At 39.1% G+C, this 20,250-nt stretch overlaps 1 protein-coding gene across 4 annotated transcripts in view; it reads left to right on the forward strand.

The window, feature by feature from the left end:
• hadhb (hydroxyacyl-CoA dehydrogenase trifunctional multienzyme complex subunit beta) overlaps window positions 1–20,002 on the forward strand; it is a 37,248-nt gene extending 17,246 nt beyond the window's left edge. For all 4 annotated transcript variants that reach the window (XM_080192295.1, XM_080192294.1, XM_080192297.1 and 1 more), the window contains 10 exons: window positions 1,699–1,786; window positions 2,057–2,244; window positions 4,506–4,686; window positions 8,459–8,580; window positions 13,604–13,683; window positions 13,782–13,829; window positions 13,948–14,035; window positions 15,631–15,705; window positions 16,797–16,961; window positions 17,956–20,002. In XM_080192295.1, coding sequence (XP_080048421.1) covers window positions 1,699–1,786; window positions 2,057–2,244; window positions 4,506–4,686; window positions 8,459–8,580; window positions 13,604–13,683; window positions 13,782–13,829; window positions 13,948–14,035; window positions 15,631–15,705; window positions 16,797–16,961; window positions 17,956–17,994 — 1,074 coding nt within the window. In that variant the 3' untranslated portion in view covers window positions 17,995–20,002. The remainder of the gene's footprint in view (window positions 1–1,698; window positions 1,787–2,056; window positions 2,245–4,505; window positions 4,687–8,458; window positions 8,581–13,603; window positions 13,684–13,781; window positions 13,830–13,947; window positions 14,036–15,630; window positions 15,706–16,796; window positions 16,962–17,955) is intronic.
• Window positions 20,003–20,250: the final 248 nt, after the last annotated feature.

The raw sequence follows: 20,250 nt of genomic DNA on the forward strand, positions 1-20,250 counted from the left end.
TTAGGAGAAGCTCACCCTTGGCTCCTTCTGAAAGCCGGTCACGTGGACACTCCTCCAATGACCCCGGCTCTCCAGATACCTAACATACCATTTAACTAAATTCTGAGGATTGAAATCAGTCTTCAATTGAAGAAGCTGCATTCTCATCAAGAAGGATCTTCACCTTTTCTTTGCATCAAGCTTCTTATCGGTATTCTGCAGTTCAGCAACACGCGCACTGAAATTCCGTGCCAAAGAGCTGAGTTTGTCATCTATAACCTTAATCAATTTGGCAGTCATCATCTAAAACACCTTCTACTTCGCCAGGTCAAGATCCTGCTCACCGACAAAATCGCCATATCGAGGGCTCAGTTCCATCACAGTCAGCTCGGACTGCTTCCTTCCATTGAGGATTTCCATGACTTTAACTTGGCATTTTGTCCCAAAACTTAACCAGAAATCTTCCACAGACACAGAACAGAGTTTTCACTCCAAGATTAGGTATTTATGGACTAGGCATCAGGATAAATTAGAGGATTAAAAGATGAGTTGCGCCATAATTCCCATGCTCACAATATTTGATGCCCCCCCCACCTCCATATACACACACAACTAAACGATTGAGTAGTGTAAATATCTAAATCTTAAAGGTGGAAATTCAAGTATTCAAAAGACCAAAAAAGGAATTTTGAATGTTTGCACACAGGAATTGCATACAAAAACAAAGAAGTATTGGGGACTTTATTACTGAAACGAAGGATAATAGAGCAGTGTATGAGATATAGTTACAAATCATTAGAATTACGCCAGAAATGAGAGATTATAGTTGTGGAAAAGTTTGAAAAATTGGGGTAAAAACAAGATATTGAAAATACTCAGAAGTTATGTCCGCAATAATGGAGAAGAATAGAATTGATTTCTCACCTGAAACGTTAACTCTCTTTGATCACAGATGCTGCTGTAACGTGTTGAGATTTCCAGCATCTTCTGTTTTTATTTCAGACTTTCAGCATCCACAATATACTGCTTTTTAAAAAATTGGGCCTTCATTCACTCAGTGAGCGAAAATAGTAGTTGATGTTTCTTCTGATTTAAATATTGCGCATACGCGACCATGTTAAAAGATTAAACCAAACTCTAATTGAATAAATTTACCACGTGCCACCACAGCGTTTCACAAAAAATATTACTAAGGGGTTCAAATAGAGATTTCTAGATTATTACCAGGACAGATTGTAATAGTTTGTTTCCATTTAGCATTGTGATTAATAGGTTGAAAGGGAAGTTAGAAGAAATGTTATTTGACATGGTTATTTTATAAGTAGCTAGTTAGGTAGAGACAATAATAAAAACAGAATTAAATATTTGAAATGAGAGAATATAAGGAAAGACAACTCCAATTGATTCCTGGTCTGTAAGATGAGTGACCTTTAAAAAGTCAGATATAGCACGCTCAGGTGAAGTTTAAAGTTTACTCTCTCTCGTTCCAATAATGTAGCTTAAGTCTTGATTTTTGAAGAACATCTTTAATTGTATCAGGTTTTATGAATGAAATATATCATTGATATAGCTTTATTAGTACAAAGTTCCCCACAAGCATGTTACTGGGACTGAGCTAATGCCATCTGACTCCTGATATCAGTATATTTCATGTTATAATGCGAAATGTAGCTTTATTTCTGTTGCTTCATTTACTCACTGCTGTTATTGTTTAAACAGGCCTCCCTAGGAGCAGGGTTTTCTGATAAAACTCCATCCCACACAGTTACCATGGCTTGCATTTCCTCAAATCAGGCGATGACCACAGGCAAGTGAAATAATTTGGCGTATCAGATGCAATGTTAGTAGAGTTACCAATTTTAACTGCTGGTCATAAATTCAATTAGATTGGAATTTTTTTGTATGCCTCTTGGAGGGGACTCGATTTTTCTAAATTATTTGGTTTTCTCAATATTCTGAATAAAATATTTGAAGTGTGTGTGAAATACAAAAGAGCCAGCTTTCTGAGCAATAAAACTTCTGTGAACAATTTCTAACTTTCTTCAGTAATCTTTATGTTGTTGTATTTGCATTGCAGCTGTTGGCTTAATTGCCGCTGGTCAGTGCGAAACAGTGATAGCTGGTGGTGTGGAGTTCATGTCAGATGTTCCCATTCGTCACAGCAGAAAGATGAGGAAGACTTTACTATCACTTAATAGAGCAAAGACAGTCGGACAGAGATTGTCTCTTCTTGGAAAAGTCCGCCCAGACTATTTTGCTCCTGAGGTATTAACACTATGCATTCTTACAATTAGGTTGTAAAGAGAAAATTTGAAAGTTTCAAAACGTTGCTGTATTGAAGTAAATTGTTAGAACTTGTTTCTGTTTGTATCAAGCCATATGACTAATTACCAATTACAATGTCCTAACTTTGCAGTGATATTTCTCTCATGCAAAAACACCTTCTGATCTTCGGGTAAGCATTCTCCAAGGCAGCTCTCACAACACATGTCAGTGCAGAGTCGCTGAGCAGAGACTAATAGCCAAGTTCCACACACATGAGGACGGCCTCAACCGGGATCTCGGGTTCATGTCACACTATCTGTAACCCCCACGACTTGCCTGAGCTTGCAAAATCTCACTAACTATCCTGTCTGGAGACAATACACATCTCTTTAACCTGTGCTTAACCCTCTGTCTGCTCACACTGTCTGTACCTTTAAGACTTGATTACCTGTAAAAACTTGCATTCCAACCATTATTTTATAAATTGAGTTTGTGTCTTTATATGCCTTTGTGAACTGAAATCCCACTCACCTGATGAAGGAGCAGCCTCTGAAAGCTAGTAGCTTGTGAATTTTTTTTCCATTGAAATCCTACAGTGCAGAAAGAGATCATTCGGCCCATCGAGTCTGCACCAATAACGATCCCACCCAGGCCCTATCCCCATATATTTACCCACTGATCCCTCTAACCTACGCATCCCGGAACACTAAGGGGCAGTTTAGCTTGGCCAATCCTGCACATCTTTGGACTGTGGGAGGAAACTGGAGCACCAGGAGGAAACCCATGCAGACATGGGGAGAATGTGCAAACTCCGCACAGACAGTGACCCGAGCTGGGAATTGAACCCAGGTCCCTGGAGCTGTGAAGCAACAGTGCTACCCACTATGCTACCGTGCTACCAAATAGGACTTTAACCTGGGGTTGTGAGACTTCTTACTGTGTTGACAAGAAGATGTAAGGTGTTGCATAATGTGGGGAATTGTGAAAATATTCATTTTTGTAGGAAGGCTTTTTTTGTAAGGTGAGAGACTAATGTATATTGTGATTTGGGGATCCTTGCATACAAAACAGTGCGTAGGTACAGCAAGCAATTAGGAAAACAGCTAGCATTGTCAGCTTTATTATAAGTAGATTGCAATATATTGGTAGGAACCTATTGCTGCATTTATGTAGCACTTTGCAGAGTTTGCCATAATGGTTCACTAGATTGATTCTTGGAATGACAGGCTGTTCTATGGAGAGAAATTAAATTGGTCCTATATTCTCTAAAGGTTAGAAGAATGTGGGTTGATTCATTGAAATGTATAAAAGTTTAAGTGGTATCAACAGGATAAGTGCTGAGATGCTGCTTGTCCTCATTTGGAGAGCTTAGGACTTGGGGCCACAATCTCAGAATAAGGAGCGGGCTTTTTTGGACTCCAAAATGGATACATATTTTTCATTCGGAAGATTGTGAATCTTTAGAGTTCTCAACCTAGGGAATGAGAGATGCTTAGGCATTTGAGTATATTCATAACTAAGATCATAGAACTTGAGCAAAGGAAGGATATGGGGGTAGGGCAGGAAAGTGGAGTTTATGTAACCATGGACTCAAGGTACGACAGAAGAGGCAAAAGAGGCTGTATGGCCTATTCCTAATTTTTACATCACTGTGCTTGCATAACTATTATTTAATTGGTCTATGTTGTATAGAACCCATTCCGTTGTTCAAACAGAACAGATTCCACTGCAGCAAGATCTACAACATTTTAACAGCACTACTTCCTATATTAAGAAGGAGCCACTGGACACAAAGTACTTGTGTAGCATAACTTCGTTTTTCTGTTTTCCCCATACCTTTTTTTCGGAAAACATAAAATGATCTTACTGTGTACTTTCACAGCCCTGAAAAACATTTTGATGTGTTCCTCAGATCTATATAAAGGGATTTTACATCAACAATAAAATGCGTGGCTACTCTAATTTGCAATGGACACTGATGTAGACAAACACGAATATGTTTATCCTTACTTGTACAGAAGTCTAATACATTGCACTGTTAACCAGGTGTTTTTTTCACACATCTCTTTTTAAAAGTGGAATGATTATTGTTTATAACTTCTAAATTGTCTTCCTTTACATTTAAGTGAAAATGAAATATTACCAATAGTCTTTGGAAATTGACATTGTGTGTGGCAGGTATTAACAGAATTGCGCAAACAACATAACTACTGTATTTCAGTTGAAACTTAACATTAAACCTATTAATGTCATCATTTCAGCTTCCAGCCGTAGCCGAGTTTTCCACCAGTGAGACTATGGGTCACTCCGCAGATAGACTTGCAGCGGCATTTGGTGTGTCACGTGCAGAGCAAGATGAATTTGCTTTACGTTCTCATGTTTTGGCTAAGAAAGCAGAAACTGAGAAACTACTTAAAGATGTCATTCCATTCAAGGTGCCAGGTAATTATTTTCATAGAAATCTGTTGCAAATCATATAACTGGAAATGATGCTCTGATAAAAATGTAATTGTTATGAATTCTCCTTTAGTTATAATTAACCTTAGTTTTAGGAGTGTGATTTGTCTTTTCATGCTTAGATGGGCCTTCAGAATAGTTCTATTTGTTTTGGGTGTGTTATCGCCACAAGAATTACAGTGTTAAAGACTTTCAGCTGCACTGTCCAACTGTGGATGGGCAATAGAGATTGCCTTGTTGGTATCTCTGATATTCTTGAAAATAAGTTTTTAAAAAACCTTCTTTGGAAATGATGGATTAGAGCCAAGAATCACCTCCACCAGTAAAATCAGTTTTAGTAGGTGTCTCTAATATGAAATGCTTAAATTTAAGTCTTTGGTTGAAAATGAAAATTGAAACGAAGAAAGACTTGAATTACATTGTGCTGTTCATGATTTCCAAATCCCCAAGATGTTTACAATCAACTAAGTACCTTTCAAGCGTAGTCACTGTTGTAGAGTGGGAAATTGCAGCAGCCAACTGTAATTGGGTTTCATAAAAAGTAAAACAGTAAATTATATTTTAGGTTTTAATTTTGGATTAATGTTGACCATGATGCTAGGAAAATTCCCCACTCTTAAAAGGTGTTCTGCTAACAAGGATCAGATTACCAGCTGTATTGTCCAGCTTTTGACTTTGAGGTGTACAAAACTAAGATATTTAAATGCAGTATTTGAAGGAAGAAATATATAAGTTATTGTAACAAAAAACCTGCTTCATTGTTTCAATTCTATACTGTTTATATGTTTTCTTGCATTAATTTTCTTGCCTCAGAATTAACCATGAAACCCTAAAATATCTGAAATTGAAACAGAAAATGCTGGAAATGCTTAGCAAGTCTAGAAGCATCAGTGGAGATGACCTTTTCTCGTTTAACATCCTGTGACATGAATATTTCAGTCCTTGCCAGCTATTTTCCCCAACTGACATTTCATACCCATCTTTTGATATTTTTTCTCATGTAAAACAGACTCAGTCCTTCTTTGCAACTTAAAAGTCTTAAGCAACAAAATTACTCATGATTGAACTCTGCTGCTAAATGAATTGGTGCCTCTTGCACATTGTTACATGCTTATTCTTAAGTGATCTACAGAAGTTTTGAGTAACCTGCAATCAGATGTTATCCTTGTACATAACCCACTTTCTTAGTAAGATTTTTAATTCAAAAAGGAAAACAATAAGCAAATAGTTGCCCCAGGTTATTTCACGTTGCTGATTGACAAATTTCAAAAGTCCTTGATCTTTCATGTTCCTTTTAAGAGAAGGTGTTATGTTATATCTTCTCCACGCAAGTTCAGCTTCTTTCAGATAATGTTTGTTTTTTGAATGGTGTTCCTGATTTGTTCTTTTTGACTTGATTGTGTTCTGTTATAAATAGATTCGGTGGGCCAGCCCCAACTATCTGATATTTGAGTAATACTACTTTTTAAAGATAGTTGAATGCATGCCAATGGAGTAAACCGGTTTACTGTACTACTTATAATCAGGCTTTTTCAATGTATGCAAAGACTAGATTATGCTGCACAAACACCTATGCAATGAAATTTAACTCTATAGCGCTCCTTTATTGTTACCAGGCCTCGATGTACAAAAATTGTGTATGTCACATGCAGACTTCCAGCTAGCACAATAGTTGGCACTGCTGCCTCACAGTGCTAGGAACCCAGGTTCGAATTCGACCTTGGGTGAATGCCTGTATGAATTTTGCACATTCTCCCCATGTCTACATGGGTTTCCTTCCAGTGCCCGGTTTCATCTCTCAATCCAAAGATATGCGGGTTATGTGGATTGGTCATGCTAAGTTGCCCCTTAGTATCCCAAGATGTGCAGGTTAGGTGGTTAATCAAGGTAAATGTACAAGGGTACAGGGATAGGGTAAGGGAGTGGGCCTGGGTAAGATGCTTTTTTGGAGAGTTAGTGAAGACTCAGTGGGCTAAAGGAACTCCTTCTGCACTGTAAGGATTTTATGATAAACAGCAGCAGACACCATATTTGGAAAGAGGATTGTGTGTGTATACTTAATGACCATCTACAACATGCAGAGTTTGTGAATCATATTACATGTGTTTGATGCCAGTGCTGTTGTTCCCATAATGGCTAGCACAATTTCCTCCATTAAAATGTTCAGGATAGCTTCTCCCAATCCTGTTAGTTCCTATTGCTCCTGTTTCAGTTGCTGTTGCGGGTGTTTCCTAAAACACCACTTTCTGCAGAATGAAGTAGATGTTTCAGTGTTGTGCAATTTGTTTGGGAGAAGTGGGTATTATGATTGGATAGCTAAAAGTGCCGGTTGTGAGATGTAGTTATGAGGCTTGCAACAGAGCTGCATGTGAAGTGAAGTAGAGCTTATGAATGTTCGTGGCAAGTCCTGTTGGTAGTTGTGTGATGGTGATATAGTGGATTGGGAAGTGTTAAGGCCAATGATGGATACGGTGGATATGGCATCTTGTTGAAGATGTACTCAATAACTTAGCTAGGTGTTGCAGAATGCTGGCTGCATGTGGCAATCATGGACATAAGGAGGCAGCACATCATTGGCATTATGCCTACAGTGAAATTGATGGATGCATGTTAATCGTCATAATCCTTCTTGCAATTTGAAGTTTTCCAATTTAACATAATATATGAATGTGAAGGCGAAGCAACAACAAACTTATTAAATCCTTAGGTGGGAATAGAGGCATTAGTTTTACATCCAGTTTGCAGACCCCCCAATCAGATTTCTTAACAAGACCATAAAAAAAAGCCTCCCTGGTCTTTTGCTCTGTGATCTAGCCAAATGTGTCATTCATCAGCCCAGGGTGCACAAGATTGTTGGACAGGAATTCTCTGCTTGCTCATATCTTGAACAATAGTTTACACCCAGATAACCCTTGAACACTGAACACTAGAGGTTTTGGTTAGACTTTGAGGGTAAAGATAGAACTCGCCCATTTATTATAGCCTCTAAATTCAGTAGAGGAGCTTTACTGAAAAAGTGTAATATTGTACATTCGTACCTCCATTTGAGTCAAATTTCAGTTAATCATTGGGGCAACATTGGAATTAGTTCTTTAGGAACACACTTGATAGTGATCAAATTTAATTCCAGCAGGATTTCTCCAGCCATTGTTTATTTATAAGCACGTTGTACTGGTAGTAAAAGGTATCTGTTCTCCTCCAACCACTGTTCATTTTGGAGATATGCCGACAAAATCAGACTGATTTCCAAGAATGATATTTCAAGCAATTGAAACAGGTAATAGAAGTGTGACCTGTACATACCATTAAAGCTACCATGCATTTCTATCACACATTCATGAATTTATGAAACAAGTTTTCAGTAGCAAATCTGTCAAATGGTTTTCTTATTAGTTTGGTTTTAAGTGGATTCAGATAAGAACTGTTAAATTTGTCAGTTTCCTCTGGTTATTGTGCTGCGTAATCCCAACAATCTGGTTTAGCTGGTTGCATTGTAAGACAATGGGCAGGAAGTTATGTTCTCATTCAACCGGAAACTGGTTGACATGCAAGGTAAAGAGACATTTCATTGTCCAGCCCTCACCCGCTCCAATTCTGTGGGCTGGGATGGGAGAATTCTGGCATACGTATCCAGCAAATAAAAGGAATTTAATCACTATTAAACATATTATTGCTTGTAGGGAAAAAAGTGGATTTATATAACAGAATAACTTGGTATGGATTTGAATGATTCATTTATGCATATAATTTTAATCAGGTCGTCACACAGTCACCAAAGACAATGGAATTAGACCATCGTCAGTTGAGCAGATGGCTAAATTGAAACCAGCATTTATCAAACCACATGGAACCATTACTGCTGCCAATGCTTCATTTCTGGTAATAACTTGCACAAAGTCAATAATTTCTAATTGCTGAAAATATGTTATGGCAATGATTAGGGAGAGGATAGAGATTTTAAATTTATTGGATTCTTCCTTGTTCTTAACATGGGTGCATGTTTTTGTTGCTTGTTATTGTTTCTAAAAATTATCAGAACATGATGAAAAGGCAAAAATGTCACTCCAGGTACATTACTTTAGATAGATGCCATTAATGCCTAATTACAGTATTCTATTTAGTTCATCTTGAAACTTTGGGTACAGACGGAGAAGCTAAAAGATACTTATGTTGGCAAGCATTCTAAATATTGACCTGTGAATGGCTATTCACAAAATGTAACATTGAGAAGGTAGGAGCTCACTCTACTTGATAGGGGACCTAAGATCTGCTTATAAGAGTGGCCGGTGATGTTGAACCTAAGGACAATAAAAAGAAAACAAACATGATATTAAACTCTAGATTTATTGGTGTGGATTAGCTTTTTATTTAGCAAATTGAATATGTTTGTAATTCCAGTACCACAATGAAAAAACATAATTACATTCATATTGCACTTGACAATATTTAGTTATTGTCTCTCGTTACAGTCAGGTAAAGAAGGGTCAGATGGTTTCCCTCCTCATTTGAATGAGTTTTTGGAAAGGAGGATATACTGGCCATTTTGGTGAATGTTTAACTGGTTGCATCCAAGATTGTAAAAGAATCAATCAAACAATCAGACAGACTTTCTTGAGTCTTAACAAAGAAAGTGGCTATCTTTACTATGCCTGTTCAAAGTACACGGACATTCGTATGTGTGCATTACAATGTTAGGAAAGAGAATAATCAATCTAGGGAAATAAAAGGATTAAATGTTGGTGAAGATTAGTGACTTGGTTGGCACAGATTGAATTTTGTAGTTTTGCGACTTTCCTCAGTGGTCCTGATGCTTCCGACATCATGCCTATTTCGAGATATAGATAGCTGCTTTGGCTGTTCTGCTGGAGATAATGGTGTGGAGTTGATCTCTAGCAAGAAGTGTTGTACTGAACCATCCCTGGGTGGTCATGGTCATCAAAGAGGGTTCAAAGTCTTGAATGTTGTGTTGGGAGGAAGGAGGGACCCCACTTGGACCTTCTTCTCATCAGCATTTTTGCTGCTTATCCTCTTACTGCAGAAAAAGCAGAAATTTAAAAAATTAAGAGTAGACCTGTCACATGACTATCACTCAGTGATTAAAACATGATTATCACTAATATATTCTCCCTTTAACTTAACCAGTTCATGGGAAGAGGCCGAGGATGTCCCAATTGGTGGAGTTACGGCAAATAGAGTCCAGGTGAAGGCTGGGATGAAAGCGCTTTATCTGAATGCACGAAGCATTCGGAATAAAGTGGATGAGCTGGTGGCGCAGATCGACACAAATGGATACGATCTGGTGGCCATTACAGAGACGTGGCTGCAAGGTGACAGGGACTGGGAGATGAATGTACAGGGCTATCAAGTGTTTAGGAAGGATAGGCAGGAGGAAAGAGGGGGTGGCGTAGCTCTGCTGATTAAGGATAGTATCAAGGTGGTAGCAAGGGATGATATCAGAGCCAAAGAGCAGAAAGTGGAATCGTTGTGGGTGGAGATTAGGAACAGCAAAGGGAGGAAGACGCTGGTGGGTGTCGTCTATAGGCCCCCAAATAATGATCTGGAGGTGGGGCGGGCTGTTAACGCGCAAATAAGTGCGGCGTGCAGGAATGGGACGGCAGTAGTTATGGGAGATTTCAATCTGCATATTGATTGGTCGACCCATGTTGGACGAGGTGGGCTCGAGGAGGAGTTCTTGGAATGCTGCCGGGATAATTTCCTTGAACAGTGTGTGTTGGAGCCGACGAGGGAGCGAGCTATCTTGGATCTGGTGCTATGTAATGAGACGGGTAGAATTAGGGACCTTGCGGTGAAGGATCCTCTTGGAGAGAGTGATCATTGCATGGTGGAGTTTCTGTTGCAGATGGAGGAGGAGAAAGTGGGTTCCCGGACACGCGTCCTTTGTTTGAATAGAGGGGAGTATGGTAGGATGAGAGAAGAATTGGCGAATGTGGACTGGGGGAGCGCGTTGGAAGGTAGGTCTGCTGAGGAGCAGTGGAGGATCTTTAAGGAGATCTTTCTTGGTGCTCAGCAGAAATTTATTCCGATGGTCAAAAAGGACAGTAGGAGGAGAGGTAATAAGCCGTGGATAACGAAGGAGGTGAAGGAAAGTGTTAAATTAAAAGCGGAGGAATTTAGAGTAGCTAAGAGCAGTGGGCGAGAAGAGGATAGGGAAAGGTTTAAATGTCAACAAAGATTGACAAAGAAGTTGATAAAGGAGGATAGGAGAAGCTATGAAGCTGGGCTAGCACTTAATATAAAAAAGGATAGCAAGAGTTTTTATAAATATATAAAAAGGAAGAGGCTGGCTAGGGTGAACGTTGGTCCTTTAGAGGATGAGAAAGGGGACCTAGTGGTAGGGGATGGGGAAATGGCTAAGGTCTTGAATAACTTTTTTGTTTCTGTCTTCACGGAGGAGGACGTGAATAATTTGCCGGGTGTTAGCGATGGAAAGGTGGTAGGACTGGAGGGTCTGAATGACATTACTGTTACTAGCGAGGTGGTGCTCGACAGACTGGAGGGGCTGATTGTGGACAAGTCGCCAGGACCGGATGGAATGCATCCGAGGGTTCTGAAAGAAATGGCGGAGGTTATAGTGGATGCCTTGGTGGTTATTTTCCAGACGTCGCTGGATTCCGGGGAAGTGCCGGAAGATTGGAAAACGGCTAATGTTACGCCGTTGTTTAAGAAGGGTGCCAGGCAAAAGGCGGGGAATTATAGGCCGGTTAGTTTAACGTCTGTGGTAGGTAAAATGTTAGAATCCGTCATTAAGGAGGAAATTGCGAGGCATCTTGAAGGGAATTGCTTGATAGGGCGGACGCAACACGGTTTCATTAAAGGGAAGTCGTGTCTGACAAATTTACTGGAGTTCTATGAGGATGTGTCTAGGGCAGTGGATAGAGGAGAGCCGGTGGATGTGGTCTTTCTGGATTTTCAGAAGGCGTTTGACAAGGTACCTCACAAGAGGTTATTGCAGAAGGTCAGGGGACATGGAGTTGGGGGTAGGGTGTTAGCGTGGATAGAGGATTGGTTGTCAAATAGGAGGCAGAGAGTGGGGGTCAATGGGTGCTATTCGGATTGGCGGTTGGTGACTAGTGGGGTGCCCCAGGGGTCGGTGCTGGGGCCTCAGCTATTTACCATTTATATAGATGATCTGGAGGAGGGAACCGAGTGCAGGGTGTCGAAATTTGCTGATGACACCAAGATTGGGGGAACGGCAAATTGTGCGGAGGGTGTGGAGAGTCTGCAGAAGGATCTAGATAGGCTGGGCGAATGGGCCAGGAAATGGCAAATGGAATTTAATGTTGGCAAGTGTGAGGTGGTCCACTTTGGTAGGAAAAATGGTAGGAAGGACTATTACTTACGAGGCGAAAAACTGCAGCAGGCAACGGTGCAGAGGGACCTCGGGGTCCTTGTGCATGAGTCGCAAAAACCCAGCTTGCAGGTGCAGCAGGTGGTCAGGAAGGCGAATGGGATGCTGGCCTTCATAGCGAGGGGGATTGAATATAAAAGTAGGGAGGTCTTGCTGCAGCTGTATAGGGCATTGGTGAGGCCGCAGCTGGAGTACTGTGTGCAGTTTTGGGCGCCGCACCTGCGCAAGGATATTTTGGCCCTGGAGGGAGTGCAGAGGAGGTTTACTAGGCTGATACCGGAGTGAGGGGATTGAGCTATGAGGAGAGGCTGAATAAACTAGGCTTGTACTCGTTAGAGTTTAGAAGAATGAGGGGAGATCTCATTGAGACGTATAAGATGATGAATGGGATGGATAGGATAGAGGTGGAGAGACTCTTCCCGCTCAAAAAAGACAGTAGGACTAGGGGGCACAGCCTCAAGATAAAGGGGAGGCGGTTTAGAACGGAGTTGAGGAGGAACTTCTTCACTCAAAGGGTGGTGAATCTCTGGAATTCTCTGCCCGTTGAAGTGGTGGAGGCTGCCTCGCTAAATATTTTTAAGAAGCGGGTTGATGGGTTCTTGATAAGAGAGGGGATTAAGGGTTATGGGGAGAGGGCGGGAAAGTGGAACTGAGCCACGACAGATCAGCCATGATCTTATTGAATGGCGGGGCAGGCTCGAAGGGCTAGATGGCCTACTCCTGCTCCTATTTCTTATGTTCTCTCTCTAATTCAAAGTTTTGTTATTCAAGTGATTGTGTTTGAAGTACATTACTATTGTAGCTTAGTCTGTTCATGTCTGGGAGCCCATGTTGAATAAATACCCCAGGCCTTGATGCCTTGATAATAGGGGACAGGATATGTGGCTTACTCACATTCTCCTGAGATCATTATCCTTGATGGATCCTAGCCTATGTGGTACCTCCAACTCAGTGGATTCAAATGGGACTGTATGGTAATGCAAATTGGATAGTCACCATTGGCTGGTTTTGGCTGACTTTGTTTTTTTAAAAAAAAGCCTTGGTTTTTACAAGTTCAGTTTTCCAGCCAGTGGATTAAAAATATGATTTGGCATAAAGCATGTTTTGTCACATGGGCCCAGATCATCCAGTATCTCGATTGTTGAAGTCTGGACGCACCCCACAAGATGTGCAGTAGGACTCCTTGGAACTCCCAGTGCACTGACTCCGTGGAAATTGTCCCGGAAGTTTTAACTTCAATGCGCAACGTCCTTGCTCACTGAAACCCTCAAAAAACCTCCAACATGGAGTTAGAGGTGGAGATTTTGGATATTTCCACATTTACCTTATTGGTTACCCAGAAAATGTTACAAAACAATCTGAGTCTATCTCCTGGGTAACTATACAACTGACCCATTCGCCCATTTCATAATCACTTCCAGTGAACCATCCCACACCCCGCCCCACTCCCCAACCACTCCCTCCCCTTCACCAAGCTTGACCCAAGATTCAAACATGTCCTTGAGAATAAAATGTCCCTGGTCTTAATTTCAGACTGATGGTGCATCAGCAGTCTTGATAATGTCTGAAGATAAGGCACTGGCGATGGGCTACAAACCTCTTGCATATCTGAGGTATGAAAGCTTTTTTGTCTAGAGAAGAGGAATAAAAGGAGCAAGTACAAATTTGTCTCAGTAAAATCGATGTATTTTTAAACATTGGTTTATTTCAGGGACTTTGTATACGTCTCTCAAGATCCTAAAGACCAATTGCTCCTTGGGTAAGTGTTCTTTAATCAATACTCGCAAACTATTAAACTCAAATTTTACAGCAGTTTTCTTTTGGGAATTATGATTTAATTTTGTAGCAGTAAATAAATATATTTATTTGAACCCTAGGCCAACATATGCCACCCCTAAAGTTTTGGAAAAAGCTGGATTAGCTCTTGAAGATATTGATGTCTTTGAGTTCCATGAAGCTTTTGCAGTAAGTTCATTCATTAAAGATGAAAAGAAATGGGAAAGCTGTGTGAAGAAGTGCAACCTGGTCACAGTTTTAGGTGGTAGAAAAATGTAATCAAATTTATGTTGCCTTCTACTGGGAACCCAGAAGCAATTGTGGGTTATTTTTTAAAAAATGAGCAGAATGAAAAGGCATTGATTTTGATTAAAAGGGTGAGATCGATTGATAAAAATACCTGTTCTCTTTAATTCAAAGACTGGCTTCTCAACTTCTCAATTCTAAATTAAATGATTTGGGAATTGTTTCACATTTCTTTTAGGCAGGTAGCAGCATTTCTTTTTATTTCCTTGTGGCATGAGGACATAATTTGTAAGGCCAGGGTATGTTGCACAGCCATAATTTTCCCTTAAGATGGTGTACTGAGCCACTTCTTGAACCACTGCAATGTGTGTGGTGTAGATGCTCCCACAGTATTGCTGGGCACTAAGAGCCACAATTTGAATTAAACAATGATGAAGGAACAACAATATATTTCCAAGACGGAATGGTTTTGATTTGATTTATTTTTGTCACATGTATTAACATAGTGAAAAGTATTGTTTCTTGTGTGCTATACACACAAAACGTACCATTCACAGAGAAGGTAACGAAAGAGTGCAGAATGTAGTGTTACAGTCATACCTAGGGTGTAGAGAATGATCAACTTAATGCAAGGAAAGTCCATTCAAAAGTCTGACAGCAGCTAGTAAAAAGCTGTTCTTGAGTCGGTTGGACGTGATCTCAGACTTTTGGATCTTTTTCCCAAAGGAAGAAGGTGGAAGAGAGAATGTCCAGGGTGCGTGTGTCCTTAATTATGCTGGCTGCTTTGCTGAGGCAGTGGGAAGTGTAGACCCTCAATGGATGGTTTGCGTGATGATTGGGCAACATTCACAACTTTTTGTGGTTCCTTGCAGTCTTGAGCAGAGCAGGAGCCATATTAAGCTGTGATACAACTAGAAAGAATGCTTTCTATGGTGCATCTGTAAAAATTGGTGAGAGTCGTAGCTGACATGCCAAATTTCCTTAGTCTTCTGAGAAAGTAGAGGCGTTGGTGGGCTTTCTTAACTATAGTGTCAGCATGGGGGACCAGAACAGGTTGTTGGTGATCTGGACACCTAAAAACTTGAAGCTCTCGACCTTTTCTACATTGTACATGACTTGGAGAGGAACTTCCAGGTAGTAGTGTTCCCATGCACCTGCTGCCCTTGTCTTTCTCAACAGTGGAGATCTCAGGTTTGGAAGGTACTATTGAAGAAGCCTTGGCGAGTTGTTGCAGTGCATCTGCAGCTAGTCTGGATTGTAACTAAGGTGCATTGGTGGTGGAGAGGGTGTTGGTCAGCTTTGTCTCGAATTGCACTCATGTTGGCAACTAAGGAGTATTCCATGACATTTCTGAAGTCTGCCTTCTGGATAATGATTAGGCTTTGGGGAATTATGATGCACCGCAGAATATTCAGCCTCTGGTCTACTTTTGTAGCCATGGCGTTTATATTATCTCCGAGGGGTGTCCATATTGATTTATTATTTATAGCCTTGTATGTTATAAGTTTAACATTGCACTTTTTACTTTTTTTAAACAGGCACAGATTCTCTCGAATATGAAAGCTATGGACTCTGACTGGTTTGCAAAGACTTACATGGGCAGAACGTCAAGGGTATGTTTAAATTGAGCTTACCTTTTATTTACTTACATAAACACTCGAATTTGTATTCCAGAGGTTGGAAAGGAACAGCTAGATTAACTGTGAATTTGGAATATTTTTATATTTTTTTCTCCTCAAATTAATTTATTTTAAATTGCTTTATAAAGCCACTTATGTTTAATGTCCCCTTCAGTTCCATTGCTGCTTGAGTGAGATACTCCAGTGAGATTTGATGGGGGAGCTAGTTGAGTGAACAGAGATTGGCAAGGAAATTCAAGCTGGGAAAAGCAGAAAACATGTGTTGGGACCTGACCTTTGAGGGTGGGCTGAGGTGCAAAAATGAAAGCTGTCGATATTTTAATAAAAAGTTCCCATGCTAAACCTGGGCTGTGGGCTCCATCTGGTGGTAGAATTTGGTCAGTGCAGGTAGTTCTGGGACTTTCAGCTGATAACTGCACAGACCAACATCTGTGTGGCTAATCTAATAGGGTAGTAGAGTATAAGTATCTGTGTAATTATTGGACACTGTTGTACTTTTATGTTCAGTTATTTAAGCTAAAAATGCAACGTTTCCTGTTATGGTATTGTATTTCACTTCATGTTTTTTTCCCAGGCAGGAAATACCCAAAGCAACCTGGCTTTGACATTAGTTTTTGTATAAATCTATATTTCACTTAAAGTCATGATTTTCAGAAACGCAACCACAACTTTCATTGAGGACTTACTATATGTAATATGTTAGCTTAATAGATATTTTTATTCATTTAAAAACCAATCTCTTTTTGCATGTTGAAATCAGTATGATTACTCCTGGAATGCCACAGTGGTCCCATGTTTTGCTCATTCCAATTGCAATTAAATCTGGATCCTTCAATATTGGTTATAACTATCCAAACATAGAATGATTGGATGATCAGAAGGCAGTAAAAGTGAATTATGAACAAAAGTGCAGTCAAAATCAGTAACTTTTAAGACATATTGAAGTTTTTAGCACAAATGAGAAGTACAATATGAGAAGTCTAATCTAAATACAGCCAATGGATTATCCTATTTTGTGGCTTCCAATTTATTATATATTGTAAGACTTTCTGTAATTTTATTAGGTTGGTGTTCCTAAAATGGAGAAGTTTAACTGCTGGGGTGGTTCATTATCCTTGGGACATCCGTTTGGTGCCACTGGTTGCCGTCTTGTAACTACAGCTGCTCATAGACTGATCAACGGAGGTGGACAATATGCACTCGTTGCAGCTTGTGCTGCTGGAGGACAGGTTTGGCTTTTATTTTCGGTCTTGTATGTTTCAACTTTAATATGGCAGGTAGTAAATATTTTGTAATCGGATATCTGTTTATAGTGCTTGAGTGTCTAATTCATAACACAGCAAAAGCTGACTTAGAAAACCACTTCTACAGTATCACTTTAAAACATTTCCCTTTTGCAAAATTCACAATTCATTATCTTGTAATGATTTTTTTAAAATTACATTAGGGGCGGGATTTTTCAGCCTTGCTTGAGTGAGACCAGGAATGCTTACCTGAGATTAACGGACGTTTCCAGTATCTGCCCCTCACCCGCTCTGATTCCGTAGCAGATGGCATGGTAGAATTCGGGCAAATGTGTTCAGCTGAAACATTAAATAGTATCTGATTTTCTGTTAATTATATTTGAATATTGTAGTTTGCTATTAGCAATGGGTTATCCTTTACAAATATTAATATTTACTTTTGAGGAAAGTTATTGGTTTTAAATGTCGATCTGACAATTTTTGGGGGCTTTGTGGTTTTGAATTCACACTACCCCCATATCCTGTCATAGGTAACATATTGACGCCTCCTCAACAGATTCATTTTAACCCACAAATAACTGCTATTCTTCTTGTATACATACGTAAGTTTAAACCATTAGGTTTTGCTGCAGAGTGCAGCATTAGGTACCTCATCCAAGTTGTAAATATTGCTTTTTCTTGGTAGCTGTCCAACTTGGCACATAACTTGAACTATTTCATGGCTTGGAACTGTTGAGTTGGTTTTGCTAAGCGAACTAAAATATCAGAGTACAGAATATTTTGTTAGACTAATTTGTTTCTCTTGTCCCGCTGGATAATCTGGGCATCCAGATGTTGAGCACATCAGGGTTATGATTGATTATGTTCAGAATTATTTGCTGTTGGGAAAGAAATTTGGTTCATATTTTTCTTTTGCAGGTTTAATTATTTTCAAGAATTAGTCACTCAACTCTTGATAACTTCCATTTTCTCTTCTCAGGGTCATGGGATGGTTGTTGAAACCTATCCCCAGAAGTGAAATGTGTTTTGGATTTTCGATTTAAATCAATGCCATTCCAATGCAGTGGAGAATTAAATGAAGAAGAGCCAAAATATTCTGCTAGTCTGTGCAGATAAATTTTGAAAATACCACCCACATTTGTCAATAAAAATTTAAGCTATTGGATCTGTCACTAAAATCAGGAGTTCTGGAGGTATTTTAGACTATGATTTTGTTCTGTACCTTAGAATTTAATTCTGTCTGAAGCCCAGTATGGGTTCCTACTCTTTAAGTTATAAAAGAGTAAATTGGATACGCAGATAGAGGTATAGTAACAGCATTTGTGTGCCTTGTTCTTTAATAAACAGTGAATTTATTAAGTGTGTGGACTTTCTATCATCCTTGTAAACACCTCTACAAAATATGAACATCTTAAATTGGTGTCCAAACACGGGGAGGAAATAAAATTATATTTCTAACTTTAAAAAATGTCGTAACAGGTCTTGGCTTCTGATTAAAAATAATACCCACTATACCATAAGATTTTTTTCTCCCATCCTCTAGTCTTCGTGAGATTGACAGTTTTAAATTAGTGACAAGTTTACACTGTGTTTACGTCAAGTTTACAATGCAGCAATAAGTGTTGCATTGAGAGTGTTCAAACTCATTGTCCACGTTACCTAACAGCCAGCACATAGAAACCTCTTTATCAGCCTTGGTTTATGCTTTGGTCCCACAATTGAAAGGTATAATATCTATTTAACTTACTGCACTATCTTCTGTCTATACTATTAAGGAGAAAGGCACAGAAATATTCCACCTTGTTCTGCAGGGAACTGTGTGCTCAGTAGGACATGAGTGTTTAAAATGTCACTGGTAAGAATGCCCCTACAATAGTACTACCTGTCTTTTAAAGAATATAAAATATGTATTGCAAAGTGGAAATACTGGGTAAGAGGTGTTGGATAGTACTCTTAATCCACTATCCTTTCACCATGAGTTGTGAAATGTTGTATAATTGTTTTACAACAAAAACAACTATAAATATAGTACCTTTAATACAGTAAAACAGCAAGGTTTGCAGGAGTGATATCAAATAAAATGTTATACCAAGCCAGTGTCCAATATTAGGATTGATAACCAAAAGCTTAGACAAAAAAGTAGGTTTTAGAGATCATAATAAATGAGAGGCAGATTTAGGAAGCGAGTGCTTGTGGTTCTAAGGCCTTAGCAGCTGACAGTACACCCACAAAGTTAGAATGATTAAAATCCCAGACATTCGAGCGGTCAGAATTGCAGAGCCTATATGTGAGGTATGAAAAGCAGGAGGAGATTGCAGAGATAGATTACAGGAAACAGAAGGATTTGGAAAATTATGTAAAGATTTTTAAATTGGGATGTTACTTAACTGTAGGCTGATGTAGATCAACAAGCATCAGTGATGGGTAAACAGGACTTGGTGCAAATTAAAACAATGGCAGCTGAATTTTGGATGACAAATTTAGAGAGGATTGCACATGGAATATTAGCCAGTGGGTGTTTGAATGATCATGTTTTAAGTGTAACAACAGCAGGGATAAGGTTTTCAGCAGCTGAAGCAATGCAATTGCAAGAATTTCAGTTGGCATTATTAAAAAGTACGTAATGAAAGATCATAATGTAATACCAATTACAATGGGGAGGAATTGGGATGCTTTACTTGAAACTTTACTTCCAACAGTGACCTAATATGATTTATTGAGGATTTTCACAGTAACTTAATTACAGTGTTAATGTTAGCCTATTTGTGAAACTGGTAAAATAAACTTTAAATTTAAATGATTTTGTATTGCCCAAGTTGACATTTAGGTCTGTTGATTTTCTGACCTCTCCGTTTTAAAGTACCACTTCATTTTTTAAAAAGACCTCTACAAAATGTGTTAACGAACTAGTGTACATAGGCATAAAACCTGTGTTAAGGTCTTATACACTAAATTTTTACCATGGTTGCATTAATGATGAGTTTATCCATTGTTTGAAATAAAAAATCAAAAACATTTTTAAGAAACATCATATTCCATTGTAATTATTTATCCCAGTGAAGTTAATATTGAAAAAGTAACTTTGTTATAATTTCACCACCAAACAATTTAAACTATAGTTTGTATTATTATGTGCTTGTATTTGATATGGTTTACAGCAGAACAGGTGAGTAATTATTGCACCAATAAATATTTGAATTAATGACAGATATTCTGCTTTTATCCTAGTGATATGGGTGAGAGTCACCTATTACCTAAAAATGAACTAGATTAT

Source organism: Carcharhinus amblyrhynchos, chromosome 7, assembly GCF_965287045.1.
Source record: "Carcharhinus amblyrhynchos chromosome 7, sCarAmb.v2.hapA, whole genome shotgun sequence".
Lineage (NCBI taxonomy): Eukaryota > Metazoa > Chordata > Chondrichthyes > Carcharhiniformes > Carcharhinidae > Carcharhinus > Carcharhinus amblyrhynchos.